Source organism: Xenopus laevis, chromosome 6L, assembly GCF_017654675.1.
Source record: "Xenopus laevis strain J_2021 chromosome 6L, Xenopus_laevis_v10.1, whole genome shotgun sequence".
NCBI lineage: Eukaryota > Metazoa > Chordata > Amphibia > Anura > Pipidae > Xenopus > Xenopus laevis.
This window is the reverse complement of record NC_054381.1, coordinates 55,029,007-55,048,219: the sequence shown is the minus strand read 5'-3', so window position 1 is coordinate 55,048,219 and position 19,213 is coordinate 55,029,007. Positions and strand designations below refer to the sequence as shown.

Below are 19,213 nucleotides of genomic sequence, written 5' to 3'. Positions count from 1 at the left end.
CTATATGCCCCTTCTACTTGTTTTTATGTGAGTGTGATTTTAACTTATGCACTATTTATTAAAAAAATTATAATAATAATTGTTGCACACAACAACATAGCCTTTTAAAATGCCAAAAGGGAGCCAAAAACCGGGTAGTGACATGTAATGTGGGCAGGGACTCCCCCTATGTACCGGTAAATGTCAGTTACAGGTACATAGGGGGAGTCCCTGCCAACATTACATGTCACTATCCGGTTTTTGGCGCCCTTTTGGCATTTTAAAAGGCTATGTTGTTGTGTGCAACAATTATTATAATGCAGTGTTTCACATCACAGGGGGGTGTCCCTGCCGACATTACACGTCACTACCCGGTTTTTGGGGCCCCTTTGGCATTTTAAAAAGCTATGTTGTTGTGTGCAGAATGTTGTTCCTGAAGAGGGCCGAGTCTATGGGCTGAAATGTTGAATAAACCACTTTTTTTCATTTTTGATTAAGTCCTGTGTTGTGCGGTTTCTTTGAAGGAGTTAGTTGGGATCAAGTACAAGATACTGTTTTATTATTACAGAGAAAAAGGGAAATAATTGAAAATATTTTTAATTATTTGATTAAAATGGAGTCTATGGGAGACGGTTTTCCCACAATTCTGAGCTTTCTGGATAACAGGTTTACGAATAATGGGTCCCATACCGGTACAACTGAAAAGTTTATAGCTGGATTCAGCAAATGCCTTTCATTTACAGCTACATCTAGTAACACCCATTAGACCCACATGGGCATTGATCTGTAGTTACAGAATACCATTGGCGCTGCATTATGTCTGGAACCCCCCACTAAGAATGAAGAAATACAACAGAAATGTCCACATGCTTTTCATGGGAAAACTGACAGCAGAATGCAGTTGGGACTTTATTGACAGAATTCTGATGTTAGCTGTTCCTCATCTCCCATTTTCTTGCATTCCTATAAATGCACTGATAAATAAGCTATGGTGATAGGATGACCACCCAAGCAGGAAAAAAACCTGAAAATAAAAGGTGATGGATTTTAAAAAAAAAAAAAAATGGATGCAAAAAAGTTCCAGTACAAAAATACATAAACCAAAATATACTTTGTTACTTAACCAGTAACTTTCAAACGTTTTTTAAGTAAAAAAAAAATATATAGAAACATAATAAAATGCCTTGAGTTTGCCATGGTGCACTAACCTATAGCAGTGGGCAGGGAGCATTTATTGGTCACCTGTTTAAAAGCAAAACCTTTAATGGTTGCATGGGTAACTGCACCTGGGCAAACTTAGTGCCTTTTATTACATATGAGAAATAGTTTCAACAAAACTGTAAGGCAGTAAGGCAGGTCTCATCCAATGGTTCATATCTCATCCTAGTGGAATGAATAATTTCCTACCAGGGTTGTGTTTGATGACGTTTCTCAGAGCTTCAAGTGCCATCTCAACTCTCTGCAATCGGTCTACGTGCTGATCAGATTCAACTTTTCCAGTCTGGGTAATAGCCATCAGCGTGTGGAGATACTGTGCTTGTGACCCAATGTAATCCAGTAAACATGCTGCAAATGCTTTTGGAAGCTGTCAAAAAAAAAAAGAGACTGATTTTAGTTCAAAAAGTTGATGCTGATTTGTTTCTTACACAACATATTTTCTTAATTACATTTCATGCAATTAGCAAGCTGGTATTATGCTGACAGTAGGCAACAGTAATAAAGGTAGGAATGCACTGAATAACTATTTTGGATTCGGCCGAATACCGAACCTAATCCTAGTTTGCATATGTAAATTAGGGGTGGGAAGGGGAAAACATTTCTTACTTCCTTGTCTTGTGACAAAAAGGTCAAGCGATTTCCCTCCCCGCCCCTAATTTGCATATGCACATTAGGATTCGGAAGGCAAAAGGATTTGACCGAATCCTGCTGAAAAAGGCAAAATCCTGGCCGAATCCCGGATTCGGTGCATCCCTAAATAGAGCTACTGAATTTATTATCCAGTATCCATTTTATTATACATATCCATTCTTCTCTAGAGAAAGAATGTATAATGTTCTACTTTGACTTAAAATAGGACAGCTTACCTCAAGTTGGAAAGTGGGCTGCTCATTATAGATCCTTACAAAAATCTCCCCTACTATAAGTTCTTTGGAATGCTCACTGTACACAAAGTCTGCCCCATAACTTATGTCGCAATCACCCTGGAAAAATGAAAAATATACAGACACAGAAAACATTAACATTTAAGCTTGAATTTAATCAGAATTGTGTTAGTAGAGCATAGCTGATTTATCATGCACTAAATGCATCTTTGAATGCATATTTTATCATAACAGCTATGTCACAAAATAGTAGCGTTTACCATGTAAATGCTGAGCACTAGCAGTAAACCCCATGACTACCTACCTTGTTTTTATTAAACATATTTAATTGGTTTAGACAAATCAGATCCACTAAATTGCAGCAGCAATGGAGCTCGACAAATTTGAAATAACCACTAGTCATTGTATTTGGATTGCCTAATATACATCTATAGGTTATTAAACTTATACTTAGGTTACACTTATTCAGTTTTAAAGTACTTTTATTGCAATTATATTATTTTTCCTTCTTAAATCAGAGCCTCTTTAGAAATTTACAGTATTTATAAACATAGTGTAGAATAATCAGAGTATGCTTTATTTTACTATATATATATATAAAAAAAATCAAAACACATATAAACAGATACACAGAAAAAGAAAATTGGGAGCATGTTACATCAGTAAGAGAAACAAATATGATGTGCAGGGTCGAGGCACATGGACATATAGAAATGGAGAGGATAATCAGAAAGAAAGACCCATTTAGTTGCACCTACCCATTGGTATTGTCTGATACTGTAGGCCAACCCACAAAAAAAGAAATTAAACATAACTTTTAATATGTGTCCAAAACACAGAGGGTTAAAAATCGGGTTAGGAGGGAAAGCTAAACGGAGTACACCATCAGATTCTTTGATGATTCTTTATGATTTTCCGAGGTTAGTGATTTTGTTTGCTATAAATCAGGAGAGGTAGCACAAATTCTCTCATTCACTTGCATCATCATCACTTAACAATACTTAGAAGCAGATTCCCATTCAGTCATAGCTACTAAAATCATGTAAGGCAAGAATTGAATGGTAACGAAAGGGCTGACCTCAGAACGACTGTAAAAGTGACCCTTTTCCCTTATCCCTTCTGTACCTCTCAACTACACTTTCTGTAATCACGGACATGTCACAAAAGTGGTAGCGCACTGTGGATTTATCTAAATGTAGGTTGTAGATGGCAAGTTATGTCCAGTTTCTGGACCCATTTTAAAAAAAATATACTTCATAATTAAGCATTTTTCCTGTTGTTTAAGAGTACTTCCCTGTAGAAATGTTACAGATATTCTTTGAAAGCTATAGATTAGATACTGTATCATTCAAGAATAGCTTACCCTTCTGACCATGCTTTCTTGCTGGGACTCGAGAAATTCCAGAAGCTCTGCTCTTGTGCCATTGTTCCATAACAGATATGGACTTTCTGTATTACTGTTCAGCATTTTAAGGATCTGAAGACAAAAGTAACCATATATTAAAGGCATTAGAAACAATGTAGAAAGTAATACTGATTACAAGCATTCAAGGTTGCAGAAAGTTTCATTAGCAATAACATCTTTTGCTTTAAAAGCACCACACATAGGCCAGTCAGACATGTATCCAACTAATCACAACGGCCCATACACCACATGGCCACATTTTTACTTTCACTTCCTCAACTGCTGATGCACCATACACTGGCATACTGTATATACTGCATTGGCAGAAAAAGGTTTTCAACCATGTCCAACCAATGAATCAACCAATATTGTTAGTTCAATGATACCAGTCAAAATCATTTTGATTTTAAAGGAGAAGGAAAGCTACCGAAGCAGTTTATTGCCAATAGATTAGCCACAATAGTGCAAGCTATAACACTATATTTATTCTGCAGAATGCTTTACCATACCAACAGCTCTAGAAGCTGTCTCTGTTTGTTTAGGATAGCACCTGCCATATTGGCTTGGTGTGACATCACTTCCTGCCTGAGTCTCTGCCTGCTCACTCGTAGCTCAGATTACAGCAGGGAGGGGGAAAAGGGAGAGGGACAGAGGAGCAAACTGAGCATGCTTAAGCCCAAGCCCTGGAGGTTTATGCTGAAAACAGGAAGTCTGATATACACAATAGAATGAAAGAAATGCTGTGTTTCTTTTGACAGAGGACTCAGAGCAGCATTACTTTGAGGCATTGCTGGTGTATTTATAAAGACCTTTCTGATAAAGCTTACTTAATTTTAGCCTTTCCTTCTAATGCACCTGATTAGAATTACCATCTCACATGCACATGATCTTCGTGGATGCATACCCTTACATTGCAGCTTGTTATGGGGACATAAGCGTTCTACTAGAGTAACCGCTACCCAGAGCCAGCCACCACCACCTTCGGGTTCCCTCCCCAATCAGCAAAATAATATAAAGAGTTCTGTTGCCCTGCCAAACCAAATCTAAAAGGATGTGCGCCTAGAAATTTAAGCCAATATATTTATAAACATAGTGTAGTGTAAGCAGAGTATGCTTTTCTATTACAATACATAAAAAAAATCACCCTTGTGTTACAAACACATATACTCTTCCATAACTCACACCAAATACCAAACACCAATCAGAATTCTCTACTCACCCCCCTCCCCCACACACACTCATTCTCAATCCCACATACAAGCACATGGTGCAAGCTAATGAATGCTACTAAAACCTAGGAACATCTCAAGAAGTACAAGTTAAAAATTTGTTATCAAGGGACAACTGTGTAAAGCAGATTGTTAGTATATCCTTATTCACTGCTAGTTATAGCTAAAAAAATAATAAGTTAGCAAATACGGTATCAAAAGATCGTTAGTACAATGATACCAGTCAAAATCTTTTTGATTTTAAAGGAGAAAGAAAGCTACCGATAATGTGTCAAGTTGCACCTAACGCTAACCATTGCAATTTTTGGATCTATCCACATGGAAATGTATTCTTTCTAATAAAAAAAATTTAGCAGGAGAAAATATATTTTAGTATGCCATCGTACCTCTGTGGGAGATGAAACAGTGAGTTTCCTGGCAATGTAGGGAGTCAGCATTCCAGCTAAACTTTTCCTTAGTACTGGGTTTTCTGGTGTTTCTTGATCTCCAGATAAATACCCACCCAGCCGGCTCAGGGCAAGAAGACTCAGCTTGGCAAGACTATTAGCAACTTCCTAAGCATAAGACATATAATTCAATACGCCATGAAACAATAATAATTAGGCAATAATAAAAAGAAAAATCAATATTTTAAGGTTTCGCTCACAAAACAAAACAGGATAAACTGTATGCAGGTACTGTAGATGATGGTATGTATTATGTATAACAAATCTTTCATTTTTTTTTTCTTTCAAAATATGTATGTCACAAACAGAACTAAAGTCTTCAGGTACCTGCTGGTTAGTATCTTCGTTCTTCTGAATGCCACTTTCTTCTAGTGTAAAGTCATAGTTGAAAGGATATGTAAGTAAGTGCCACAAGACCCCTGCTTGAAGCAAATGCGTCTGCAACCAGTAATCTACAGCAAAGGAGCTAATGCATTCCACTGCCATTGCTGCTAGTCTCTGGACTCTCTGGAAAAATATATACATTCTATTAGGGAGTAGAACACATCATGTTTAGAACAGAATGCTTTCTAATAAGTAAATTAAGTAAATGTAATAACTTAAATTAAAGGGGAATATTTATTTATTTAGTTTAGAAAGTCTTGTTTCGGAACTAATCAAGATATCTATAGTAGTAAATCAAATCAACTGGACTAACTGTATTTTTTTTCTCTTGAAGATGCTTTGCTAGTCTCAATTCAGAAAGCCAGATGACTAGTGAAATACTTTCAAGAGAAGAAAAGAAAACTACAGCAAGTCCAGTTGATTTGACTTACTACTATAGATATACCATGACCTGGATGAATGAGAACCTTCACAGGCAAACTAATCAAGATAATATTCACTATTCCCCTGTCAGCATTCTGTATTCATTCTCTCTTTTGAGTGAATGTTTATTTGAATAACTGACAACTCTAATACTGTACATCATTGGTATATAACAGGGGTTAAGGAAAAGATTATGAGGATTATGTAGCAATACTAAACAATGGTTCTGTCAGGAAAAGTTAGAAACACATCATAGATGTAAGGGAAGGTCATTAAAGGGATACTGTCATGGGAAAAAATTTTTTTTCAAAATGAATCAGTTAATAGTGCTGCTCAAGCAGAATTCTGCACTGAAATCCATTTCTCAAAAGAGCAAACATGACTTGGGGCAGCTGGGAAATTGACAAAATGTCTAGCCCCATGTCAGATTTCAAAATTGAATATAAAAATATCTGTTTGCTCTTTTGAGAAATGGATTTCAGTGCAAAATTCTGCTGGAGCAGCACTATTAACTGGTTCATTTTGAAATTTTTTTTTTCCAATGACAGTATCCCTTTAAATTGGAATATCATTGCATAATCATCTCTTGAAATGATTATATACCTGTACAGACATTTTTCAATTTCTTATACCCATGACACACTAACCTCATTCTCCTTGGCTGCAACCATGATACTGTGGGACAGAAAGACTGAACATAGTGTTTACACTACAGCCTGTTTGATCTGTACACTGGTCTCCAGTCTGGATTAATACCAGCCAGAAGAGAAAGAGGGCTGTATCGAGGGTGCTGCATGCATTAATGGTAACTACTGTATTTTTCCTGGTCCTGTAAAAGACAATCAGTTGAAACTGATACCTTGCCATAAAACAATACTCTGCAAAGGTCTTTGATGATATTTGGCATCTCTGTGATCTTCTCCCTGCAGGTTTCAAACTGAGCAGCAACACTGTAGCACTTGCATACATGTCCACATACCTGAAAACAAAGTTTACACAATATTAATATTATTTCCTTAGTGAAACTGAAAAATAAGAGACAGTAATAAAGTTTTACATAAAAGCATTTGTGAAAGAAAGCATTATGGGAAGACAGAACACTAGTAATTAATTATAATTAAAGGGCTCCTCCAAAACAGTTTTTTTACACAGTGAAAGAAAATAACAGAAGCCAGATAAAGCCCTGAAAAAGAGAAGCCTTATTTAAAATCCAAAGAAAATGAAAACAACTGAAGGGTACATTTAATTATTATTACAGTACAAAAACTTTGACCCATAACCTAGTAATGCTGTACATTACCTGCACTGGCATGTCATCTGGTTTACTCGAGGCAGTTAAAACTGACACACAACGAGAGAAAGCATCCTGTAGCACCTATAAAGTAAAAATGTTTATTTTAGGAAGAACTTCAGCCAAACGAAATGCAGATGCACACCTGGTCCCTCTTTCAACGTTCACGGTGCATGGATCATAGGAGGACGGCACCCCCAACGAAAGGTACGTAATAATTAATCCAGCACACGAAGTTTGCTCAAGGGTTATTACCCGTGTTTAATGTCAAGCCAAACAGGTTACAACGTTTCGGGGCGTACCCCTTCGTCAGGTGACCTGACGAAGGGGTACGCCCCCGAAACGTTGTAACCTGTTTGGCTTGACATTAAACACGGGTAATAACCCTTGAGCAAACTTTGTGTGCTGGATTAATTATTACGTATTTTAGGAAGAAACCATACATCTGCACACATACGTACATTATGCAAAAGTCAAATATTGTTTTTTAATATTTGTTAAAAAACAAATCCAATATATGGTATTAGGCTACTCTGTGTCTCTTTTTTATAGAGTCTGGTATCAAGGGAAAGAAAAGTTCAGTCTGTTGTGAGCACAAAGAATAGAGCTCCTGTAGTTCAGACTAGACAGGACAGCTATGATGAAAAAGAACTACTCAGCCTGTCTAATACCCTTTCTGACCTCTGATATTTTAAATGCAGTGATATGAGCCAACTTTGGCGTTATTTTGACATTTCACAATCAACATAAAATACTCACACCCATACCTCTATGCCATTCTCTCTCCTAAGTTCTTCTGCATTCAGGGCTGAGCAATTGACAGTATGATATGCCAGCTCAGTTGCTGCAGGCAGAAGTGACACCTTTGAAAAAAGTTGTTCATCTGATGTCTCCATGGTGATGGTCCGGATGAGCATAGGGTAGCCGGCATACTTGTAAGGTTGAAGATCTAAAAAAGAACAAGGGTAGCAGTAGACCCTAGCAACCAGATTGCTGAAATTGCAAACTGTAGAGCTGCTGAATCAAAAGCTAAATAACCTACATATAAAAAATGAAAACTAATTGCAAATTGCATCTCTCTCTACATCATACTACTTAATTTAAAGGATAAGGGGTGTTTTTTCTCAGTACTTTTTCCAATTTTTTTTCAGTTTTTTGTTTTTAAATGCCAATCCAATGAATATTGTAACAACAGCACCACCTGCTGGTCAGTTCTGGTTAGGAAGGGAAAGCTTCTGATCTATTTTATGAGCATGAGCAGAATAGTTCTTAGTTTTGCTTCTGAAGGTATATCTCTTTGACTGTTTTGTGTATAATTTCATTATTATGTATTATACTGGAAGTTAATAAAAACTTAAATGGCTCTGAAGCACCCTAAGCAATTTTAAATACATTTTTTTAAGGTTTACTTATAGTTTAACCTTACCCTCCCTACCATTAATTCTACATACTAAGCTAATGCTGTAGGTTCTGTCAAAAAGTTCTCAACCTGGTCAAATGTAACATAAATTAATATTATCCACACTACAATGTTTAGGCTCAAAACATCTGTCCAGCAATGTAGAGACATACTGCCTTCAGATTCAGATTGCATTATATGAACATGTTTCCTAGTGATCAACATCCTGTTTCCTATCTAAATAAGAAGAGAGTGCAAGTATACATGGAAATCACACTGTACAGCAAAAAGGAATACAGCAGGTTCTAAAAGCTCAATGTTTCAGGAGTATTTATTCCTTTTTCCTAGGTGTCATAGCAGGGCTGGAATTAAATAGGTCCCACCATAATAAATACAGCTGGGATAAAAACATGAATCAGTCTTAAGATGGCCATACATGGGCAGATTAAAGCTGCCGATATCGGTCCTTTTGACCAATTCGGCAGCTTATCAGGCCATGTATGGGGACTTCCGACGGGTCTTCCTGATCGATATCTGGCCACGATATTGGTCGGGAATGTTTAATTTTTCCGGCAACGACCCGTCGGAGCCCATTGCTCCTCGTGGTAATCTGATCGTTCGCCCCTAGGGTCGAATGTTTGGATTACCCTGATATAGCCCTGATGTTGGTGGGCATATGGGGAAAATATCCACTCGTTTGGCAATGTCACCAGACGAGCGGATCTCTTCGTGTATGGCCAGCTATAGTGTGTAAGTGGGATATATTGTGTCTAGAAATAGTTGGAAGGCCACAAGTTGGAAATCCTAAACACAAAACAATGCAGTGTAATATGAAATTTGTACTTTAATCAGTGTTATATTGACCAAAAGGGATCCTCGGAGACATGCTTTGCTTTGACCTAGAACCAAGGCATTATAATAGGTAGAGTTTAAATGTAGTGAATTACCTTCTTTGTGTCTGTTGAAGAGAATGCTCTGAGTCTTTAAGATTAAAATTATATTTTCAGGATCTGGGCCATCCACAATCTTTGTCGACTTCGTGCACAGAAACTCATACGCCTTATTAACCTTCTCAAACATTTCCTGAAAGAAAAAATAATTTATTTTAGAAGAGAACTAAAGCCTAAACATTTATATGGCTAAAAATGCCATATTTTATATACTGAACTTATTGCACCAGCCTAAAGTTTTAGCTCCTCAATATCAGCAATGATCCAGGACTTCAAACTTGTCACAGGGGGTCACCATCTTGGAAAGTGTTTGCGATACTCACATGCTCAGTGGGCTCTGAGCAGCTGTTGAGAAGCTAAGCTTAGGGGTTGTCACAAATCATCAAGCAGAAAATGAGGGTGGTCTGTAATATAAGCTGATGCTACAGGGCTGATTATTAAATTCTGATGCTAGTTGCACTGGTTGCTGTGCTACCATGTAGTAATTATCTGTATTAATTACTAATCAGCCTTATATTTTGACATTTCTATTCTGTATTTACAGAATATTGAGTGGGTCCCTAATCTCAGTAAGTGACAGCAGCACAGAGCATGTGCAGGGAATCAGCAAAAAAAAAAGATGGGGAGCTACTGGGAGCATCTTTGGAGCAGAGATCTTCCCTGCTAAAGGGCTGTGGTTGCCTTGGGCTGGTATAGAAGTTCAGAACATAATGTACAACATTTCTAGTCTACTTCTTTTGTTAAGCTTTAGTTTTCCTTTAACAATTATTTTTAAAAGCATCACGCTCTCTGACTCCTCCCACTGAACAGTTGGAGTGTTTTGAAAAAAGGTGCTGTCTTGGGGGGGGGGGTTAAAGAGTAGGGCACACAAGTAAGAAGTTAATGATCAAGTGTTGTTATTCTGCAAAATGGAAACTTACAATCAAGCTAAATTTTCCAGTGCATAAATTGCATTTTTGATCGATTTATTCAATGTTTTACCTTTATGTAGGCTTTCATTTCACTTATTATGTGATAATATAACATCAGGGAAGAGGTTATAACCCATTATTTTGTCAAGGTGTTTTACTTATCTGCATATTTGTGTTTATTCATTGGAGTGCAAATTGATATACTGTATGATTCTGGCAACAATACAGATTTAAAAAAAAGAAAAAAAAAACATGCCTCAAAAAGTAAAATGTGCATAGGACATTTAAGTGTCTGATTTTAGTTCTCTTTTTGTGAAATATTTAACTAAAACATGCTCTTGTCACCCCCATTCTGAAAAAACCCTCTCTTGATCCCTACAATCTTGAAACCTCCGACCTATCTCTCTGCTACCTTTCATCTATAAACTACTTGAGCGCCTAGTCTACAACCGACTAACCTCATTCCTCTCTGCTGGACCCCCTACAATCTGGTTTTAAGCCACAACACTCCACAGAAACTGCCCTGACTCGACTAACTAATGACCTTTTAACCACTAAAGCCAACAATCATTTCTCACTACTAATACTGCTTGATCTCTCAGCCGCATTCGACACTGTAGATCACCCTCTCCTCCTCCAGTCCCTCCATTCGCTTGGCCTTCGTGACACAGCCCTGTCCTGGTTCTCTTCTTACATCACCAATCGTTCCTTCAGTGTCTCCTACAACGGAATAGTATCTTCTCCCCTACCTCTTTCTGTTGGAGTTCCTCAAGGATCTGTCCTGGGACCATTACTATTCTCCCTCTATACTTCCTCCCTCTGCAAACGAATCAACTCATATGGTTTCCAATACCACCTCTATGCTGACGATACTGAGATCTATCTCTCATCTCCTGAGCTCAACCCAGAACTCCTAACTCGCGTCTTCTCCTGCCTGTCCACTATCTCTACCTGGATGTCGCAATGCTACCTTAAATTAAACCTCTCTAAAACTGAAATGGTTCTCTTTCCTCCAATATCACAGCTAGACTACTGTAACTCTCTTTTAATTGGCCTTCCCCTCCATAGACTGTCACCTCTCCAGTCCATAATGAGCACTGCTGAGAGGCTCATATACCTCAGCAACCGCTCCTCCTCTGCCTCACCATTCTGTCAATCCCTGCACTGGCTTCCGCTACATTTCAGAATCAAATTCAAATTAATGACCCTGACATTCAAAGCACTTCATAACTCTGCCCCACCCTACATCTCTGAGCTCAGCTCTATATACTCACCCAACCGCTTACTGCGCTCCTCTACATGCTCTCATTCAAGACTTTGCAAGGGCTGCACCCCTCCTCTAGAACTCTCTCCCACGGCCTGTCCGACTTTCTCCCAACATTTCTGCTTTCAAGAAATCTCTTAAAACGCACTTCTTTCGAGAAGTCTACCCTTACTCTGCTTAACTACCAAACGCAACACCACATACAGTACCACATTTCTCATCCACTTAATTCGATCTTGCCCACTCCCATACCTTGTGTATTACTCCCTTCCCTTTAGAGTGTATGCTCTTTTGCATAGGGCCTTCCTCACCTTTTTGTACCGGTATTGATAGTGATGTATGTAACCCCATATGTTCTATGTATATAATTCATGTGATTTAGTTGTATAATCACATTTACTTTACAATGCTACGCAATATGTTGGCACTATATAAATACATGTTAATAATAATAATAATAACTGTTCATACCCTTCCTTCTGGGTTTTTGTCTGGGTGATATTTCTGTGCAAGCCTGAAGTAAGCTTTTCTTATCTTACTCTCGTCATGCCTGCGAAAAAAAGAAACAAAAGCGATTATTTTAAATACAATGCAAAACAAATGTAATGATTTTACTCTACCGGGGTACTATACAAATAAAATACTTTATTCCAAAATATTACACTTTTTACTTACTGGCCTTGTCCTCGAGAAAGACCAAGGACCTCATAGGCATCATCTATCGACATTGTTGGAGGTTTTTTTTCTACCTCTTTTTTCCATGCTTCCAGTGTATCCTTTAGCAGTTTCACCTAATGGGGCAAAACAGATCATTTAAAAGGATTATCACTAAGTAAAAATATGCCATACTTTAAAGCTCATTTTATTTTGATTATATTCATAGCGAACTTGGTGTTTTTTTCTGAATTAGTAATTTCACGTATCTCTTATTTTATAGATGTTATCACTTAAGATTTCAAGATTAATATTCTGTGCATTGTGGTCTCCCACTGCAGTCTTCTTTAGTAACTGTTTCCCATGTGTCATACCATAAACAGCTAAAAAGTAGCTAAGAAGAGGCCACGATTTATAAGCCATCTTATAGTCATCTTTTTCCATTTGCTATTCAGTATCGGCATCTATTAGCTATCTTTTACCGTTTGCAAGGCTAATACAGCCTGGAATAATTAAAGTGCCTTTAAATTAAACAAATATGGGCCAAACAGCAACAGCTTGGCACTGCCTGCATGAGCATGTGATTCAGTACAATATGGACTATGACAGTGCATATATTTGTACACAAAAATGTATGTTTATAAAGCATTTGTATGCAAACAATACATAACTGTAATGGCTATTCAGTCATTAAAATGGCTATCTTAGCTGTTTCTGAGGGGGGGGAATCCTACTTTAAATTAGCAAAAAATATTTTTATGAGCAAAATATAGAAAAACCCACCTTAACAAGCAAAGAAACTGACACAATCTGGAATTCACAGTAAAAAGAGAATTAATGCTATTTTATTAGGGATGCACCGAATCCATGATTCGGTTCGGGATTCGGCCTTTTTCTGCAGGATTCGGATTCGGCCGAATCCTTCTGCCTGGGCTGAACCGAATTTGCATATGAAAATTAGGGGCAGGAAGGGAAATCGCGTGACTTTTTTTCACAAAACAAGGAAGTAAAGAATGTTTTCCACTTCCCACCCCTAATTTGCATATGCAAATTAGGGTTCGGATTCGGTTCCGTATTCGGCCGAATCTTTCTCAAAGGATTCGGGGGTTAGGCCGAATCCAAAATAGTGGATTCGGTGTATCCCTATATATGGGAATTCAGTTGTTCCCTGAAGCTTTTAGAATGGAGTGGAATGAATGGTGTCCCACTTTGTATGCAGCAATAGCTGCATTTAAAAGCACTGCATACAGAGGGGGAAGGAAGTTGGCAGCACATGTGAGACCATGGAACAATTCCAATTATTTAAAACACACAACCTGCGAAGAGCCAGGGACATATATTTTATTTATCCATACGATACCCCACACAGTGTGCAAAGTGCCATAAAAAAGGCCAAGATTGGGCATTTTTTTTTGCACTTTGCCCTGTGTGGGTAATTGTGCAAATAGCTGCAGACCCCTGCTCTCTGTTTTTGACCTGCAGGCTGTGAATTAAGTGCTTTGAACCATGTGCGGCCTATGTTAGGCCACGCTTAATTCAAGAGGGCAAGGTGCAGCTCTCATCACTGAGCACTGGGATTTTTTTCCGACTCTCAGTGCAGGACGCAGCATGCAGAGGTGGTGCAAATGGCCTCCCAAATGAGCACTGACGGGCACACCCTTACATCTGAAATAAAACTTACTGGATCCTTAATTGGCCAATCAGGAAACTTGAGTGTGTCACAGAAGTGTTTCAGGTAGTATATGTTGCAGAAGAGCTCATTCTCCAGCTGAGGATAATTGATAACAGGAATAGGGCAGTACTGATAAAGCGCTCGAGTGTTGCTCTGAAGGCGAGGGCTAAAGTCTGCCAAATGTGCTGCAATTTTTTCTATCATGAGACGCCTGCAAATGAACAATTAGGCAAGAGATGATATCTACAACAGCAGCCGAGGTGTGGAGAGAAAACAGATATGTAGGTAGATCCTTTATTTTATGAACTAGAATAAATAGCCATGGCTAAAAACTATTTAGCTTACATCATACAGAAGGATATTATTCTGTAATTCAAAATGGATGCAACTATTCAGAACAGAATTATTTGATGACATAATGACAAAAAAATGTCTTTCTTACCTCATTTCACTGCTCCATATAGCTTCAGGGGTGTCAAACTCTCCCAGAAAAATTTCAGAAAACTTTTCAGGTTCATAATTTTCTAGGTAGCATACCATAGCTTCAGGAAGGATATGGCCAAGAATGCTTCTTTGGAAAATGTCAGGCCCTTTACTCTAGGTAAAAAGTTTTGTATTTTTATAAAATAAATTATTTCAAAACCATCAACATATTTTGCACACATTGTTTACTTTTATGTAATAGGACATATACATTATTACATATTAAAATGCACCAATAGATGAGCACAAAAAATTCTGTTTCTTAACATAAAAGTAATATATTGTCTCATTTTTAGTTATCATTTGATATATTTGATAATTTATCATTTCAATAGAATTTAACTTCTATTAACCGTTATACTGTAATGGTGTACAGGTATGGGAGCCATTATCCGGAATGCTTGGGGCATGGGGTTTTCTGGATAAGGGAGCCTTCCATAATTTTAATCACCATACCTTAAGTCTGCTAAAAATCAATCAAACATTAAATTAAACCAACTGCTTTGTTGCAATAAGTATGTATGCAGCTTAGCTACAATCAAGTACAATGTACTATTTTGTTATTACAGTGAAATAGGAAATCATTTTAAAAAAATTAGAATTAAATGCTTAAAATGGATAACAGGTTTCCAGATGCAGGATCCCTTACTTGTATATAGTAAAGTGTGCTAACCCAGTTGAACACTGGAAGAGCATGGGCGCTCCTCTAAAAATCCCTACTGCAACATATTAAGCATAGGACTGAATTCATTGTGGGTTCATAAGGACAACTATTAGCTGTATCAGTCTGTACATCAAGCTTGGATCTATATTAACAATGGCTCCAATATGACACAGGTAATGACTACATTAATGACTACAGGTAATGACTACAAGTGATCATCTTACCTCTTCTGACCTGAAAGCTTGTTTTGCATGAGTATACTTCAAAAACCTAAAACAACAAAGGTGTTTAGTTGCAATAAAGTAGTTGGTTAATTATTGGACATTATCCTTTGTAAATTACGAATGGTCTCACCCAGTTAACTAGTCATATTTACTTTTGTATAGACCATAATACCTGGTTGTAGGTGTTATTTCTAACTGAGGCATGATAAGCACTACTATACCACAAGCAGACAAATACTCTTATTACTATTTGCTCTGCAAGCTTAGTTTCCCAGCTGATTTCTCCTTGTGAGCAATACATTTCAAGACAAGTCAGTGGTGTCATTTCAGCTTTAATGGCAGAACCAGTCTCCCCCCAGTCTCCCCCAGCCTTGAAAAGTAGCTGGTGGCATAGCCAGAAAGCATTTATAATAAAATTTGCGGAGAACGGTTTTCTGTTCTCCACAATACCCAATGAAGGGCCAGTCTGAAGGTCAGTTTGGTGAGATTTGGTGTAAATGCTAGATGTTCTTAGATATTCAGCCATTATTACACATTAACGATCAAGGCATCTCCACCTCCCTTTGCCAGAATTCATTGTATATCAGTCAGTATATACGTCTAGTGAACATGTAAATTCAAAGGAGAGACCCAAGCACTGATGTAACAGCGGAAAAAAATGTATTAAGGAACTGCCACACAGAGCTATGTGCTTTTTTTCATTTAAGAAAAAATATAACATTCAGAAACATATATGCAAGTTTAAAAAAAAAGACATTGATATGTGTGTGTGAGTATATAAAGCCTTAGAATGCTTTACAGCTTGTGTGATCATATTGTCTTGTGTGCATAAAACAACTAACCTTTCCACTTAGCAAATATCAAGTTCCATTATAAAGCCTATTATATGCCCAGTATATTAAAAGGCAAGTTACAGAATTTATATGCATGTCATAAACGGAGTAGTTCATGTAACTTCAGAGCGTAAATCAACTCCAATAACTTCAAGGGATACCATTAAGAACAATTACACCATAGTAAAATCTGATTAAGAGGCACATTTATTAAATGCCCAATTTAAAATTGATGTTTTAAACTCTATTAAATTCGAATATACTCTTAATTCGACTGGGGTTATTTATAAAAAAAAAAAAATAGAATATCGAAAACTTGGATGAATATTCCTGACCCGAAAACTCAAATCGAATTACAAACATGTCCAAATTGGTCCCTGGACCTCTCCCGTTGACTTATACATAATCTTGGCACGTTTTAGGTGGCGAATAGCCAAATTAGAGTTCTTAAAATTCTAATTTAAACTCAAATCGAGTTTGGATCATTCACAATTCGAATTTGAGAGTTTTAACCATTACGCCAGGCTACGCTAATTTTTTATCTAGTGCAGGCTTTACAATTTTACGATTCCCCTGTATCACTCACTATCTGTTTCGCTTGTTGATTTATGCTGAATTGAAACCTATATGATGGAATTTATGGTAGCTTCACCTCCTGAATTGTGAGCTAGCTGACATTATTAGAATAACCACGGACACGGTTGATTGAGTTTACTGTTTAGTTTTTCTTTTTATTTCATTTTCTTAAATACATGGTCTTTATTACTGATACATGTTGTTTTCTTATGTGTAATTATGTGGAGTGTCTGAAGCCAATGTTTTTCCTTCACTCTCAGGACATTTGAATGTTATGATGATAATCCCCTCTGCGTAGGAGGATATATATTTTCTACATGTAAGAATGCATAAAAATCTTTGTTATGTGGAAAATATATACTGTTTTGCTGTCTAATAAAAAGTTTTGAAAAGAGAGTTTTGACCATAAAAAAAAGAAAATTAGAATTTTTGATTCAATATATATATAAATCTGCCCCTAAATGTGTAGTTTGATGCAAACTTGTAAAATGTAATAAAACAGAACAAAATAGATGCTGATCATAGAATCAAGTAAAACCCTTGAAAAATTCATTAACTCATCAACAGGTACCCCATTTCAACATCTTCAATCTACAAAACTTAAATGGAATTTCCACTTCAAACTATGGACTACAGCATTTCTAATATCTTTATTTTATGCTCTTCCCAATGACTATTTATAGTTTTGACCCAGTTTGAAGAACTTGGCATTCAGTATCCATGTCTAGAAATAAAACCAATCTTGGCAAGGAATACATTTCTCTGTTTTTTGGCAGCCTTTCTGGGTCAGTGCACACGCAGTGCCATACTGCATGTTTCCCTCTTACCTGGCTATAGGGAGCACGTTGGAACCAGTGTACATCATGATAAAGAAGAACACTCCAGTGAGATAGAAGCGAGGCAGCTGTGGGTTGTCTTGCATGATGTGATAGAGTAATATGGAAACCTTCTCAACCAGGATGGGGTCAAACGTCAGCAAAAGCTGAGAAGTGAAATGAAAACAAAATCTGCTTTCAAACTAAGCAAGCAGCTGGAGTAAGGGTAGCAAAAAAAGTGAATATTTTAAATGACCAGTGGAAAAAAGTTTAGCAACTAGGAATATCACTAAACTTGTTTTCCTTTCAGAGTTAATGTCACTGGGTGCTAAATAAATACATGGAAGGGAACAACACAGAAAGATGAGAATATCAGCCCAAAACGAAAAAGAAAATGTTTATTTAATTGCAATGCTAAAACAACTGTGTTACTTACCTGTGTGAAGTGCGGAAGGCAAGTGTTGTCTGTCAACAGCCTCTTTACCTTTGGCAATGGTCTAATAATAGCATTATCATGATCTCTAGAAAATAAGATGTTTATGCTAATCAGCATCAATATACATAGTCCTACCATCATCTGTAAAATGTTTTTTGTTATGGCAGGTGATATTGGGGCACACTTTGCTGTAAAAAAAAAATCTGCTCTAGAAGAATAGAGCTACTGGTTTGGGAAAGAAAATTTATACATCACATTAAAAGGATTGTTCTCCTTCCAACACTTTTTTCAGTTAACTTGTTCACCAAATAAAAACTTTTTTCAATTACTTTATATTTTCTATGACCATTTTTGTAATATTGGCGTTCACAGTTTAATTTTTACCTTCTTATGTCTTTCCGGAAAGGTGGGGGTCACCAACTGAACCCCTTTATAATACACAAATAATACCAGTACCCAAAAATTATACAAGCTTAAATTTGGGCTCATATTCGAATATAGCTGTTAATTGTGCAAATGCTCTAACCAACAGCAATCAATCAAGTCTTTGCTTTGAAAGAAAGCTCAAAGATAAAGATAATTGCTGAATAGTTGATACAGGCATCTGCACTGCATTAATCAGTTTCACCGTCTGCATGATATGTAGCCACTAAAAAAAAAACCCAGAAAATCTGCCTAAACTTTTTTACTATGGCTACAGATATATGTGTGTCAGCGGACACACTCGTTCATAAGTTGGTCATGCGGAAAATGCCTATGATCAGCAATTTTACAGAAAACAAATCATTGCTTGGTTGCACTTGGATTGCACTGACCCTGGGAAACCCACTGTTCTGATATAGTTGACTTCTAACAGGAGACAGATAGATTTAGGCCGTGTAACCTACTTCCCTTTGTTTCATTAGCCTAAAGGCAAAACTACAACTACATTAGCCTAAAGGCAAAACTACATATACTACAGTTGTCATATATATAAAACAACATATGCAGATAGGACCCTCACACTACACACCATGACAATAGTCACAGTCACATCATTAATTCTAAGGGTCTATTGCAGTGAAATGATATGG

The 19,213-nt window shown here is 37.1% G+C and overlaps 1 protein-coding gene across 3 annotated transcripts in view; it reads right to left on the bottom strand.

Annotated features, from left to right (window-relative positions):
• dnajc13.L (DnaJ heat shock protein family (Hsp40) member C13 L homeolog) overlaps positions 1-19,213 on the bottom strand; it is an 87,079-nt gene that overhangs the window by 14,573 nt on the left and 53,293 nt on the right. For all 3 annotated transcript variants that reach the window (XR_005961832.1, XM_018267510.2, XM_041566047.1), the window contains 16 exons: positions 18,141-18,225; positions 17,717-17,871; positions 15,481-15,526; positions 14,552-14,706; positions 14,119-14,320; positions 12,459-12,574; positions 12,255-12,333; positions 9,606-9,741; positions 8,027-8,208; positions 7,269-7,343; positions 6,828-6,947; positions 5,489-5,668; positions 5,102-5,269; positions 3,445-3,558; positions 2,064-2,180; positions 1,387-1,564 (listed from right to left, as the gene is read on the bottom strand). Coding sequence is in view for 2 of the 3 variants with exons in the window: in XM_018267510.2 (XP_018122999.1) it covers positions 1,387-1,564; positions 2,064-2,180; positions 3,445-3,558; positions 5,102-5,269; positions 5,489-5,668; positions 6,828-6,947; positions 7,269-7,343; positions 8,027-8,208; positions 9,606-9,741; positions 12,255-12,333; positions 12,459-12,574; positions 14,119-14,320; positions 14,552-14,706; positions 15,481-15,526; positions 17,717-17,871; positions 18,141-18,225 (2,108 nt within the window). In the remaining variant the exon portion in view is untranslated. The remainder of the gene's footprint in view (positions 1-1,386; positions 1,565-2,063; positions 2,181-3,444; positions 3,559-5,101; positions 5,270-5,488; positions 5,669-6,827; positions 6,948-7,268; positions 7,344-8,026; positions 8,209-9,605; positions 9,742-12,254; positions 12,334-12,458; positions 12,575-14,118; positions 14,321-14,551; positions 14,707-15,480; positions 15,527-17,716; positions 17,872-18,140; positions 18,226-19,213) is intronic.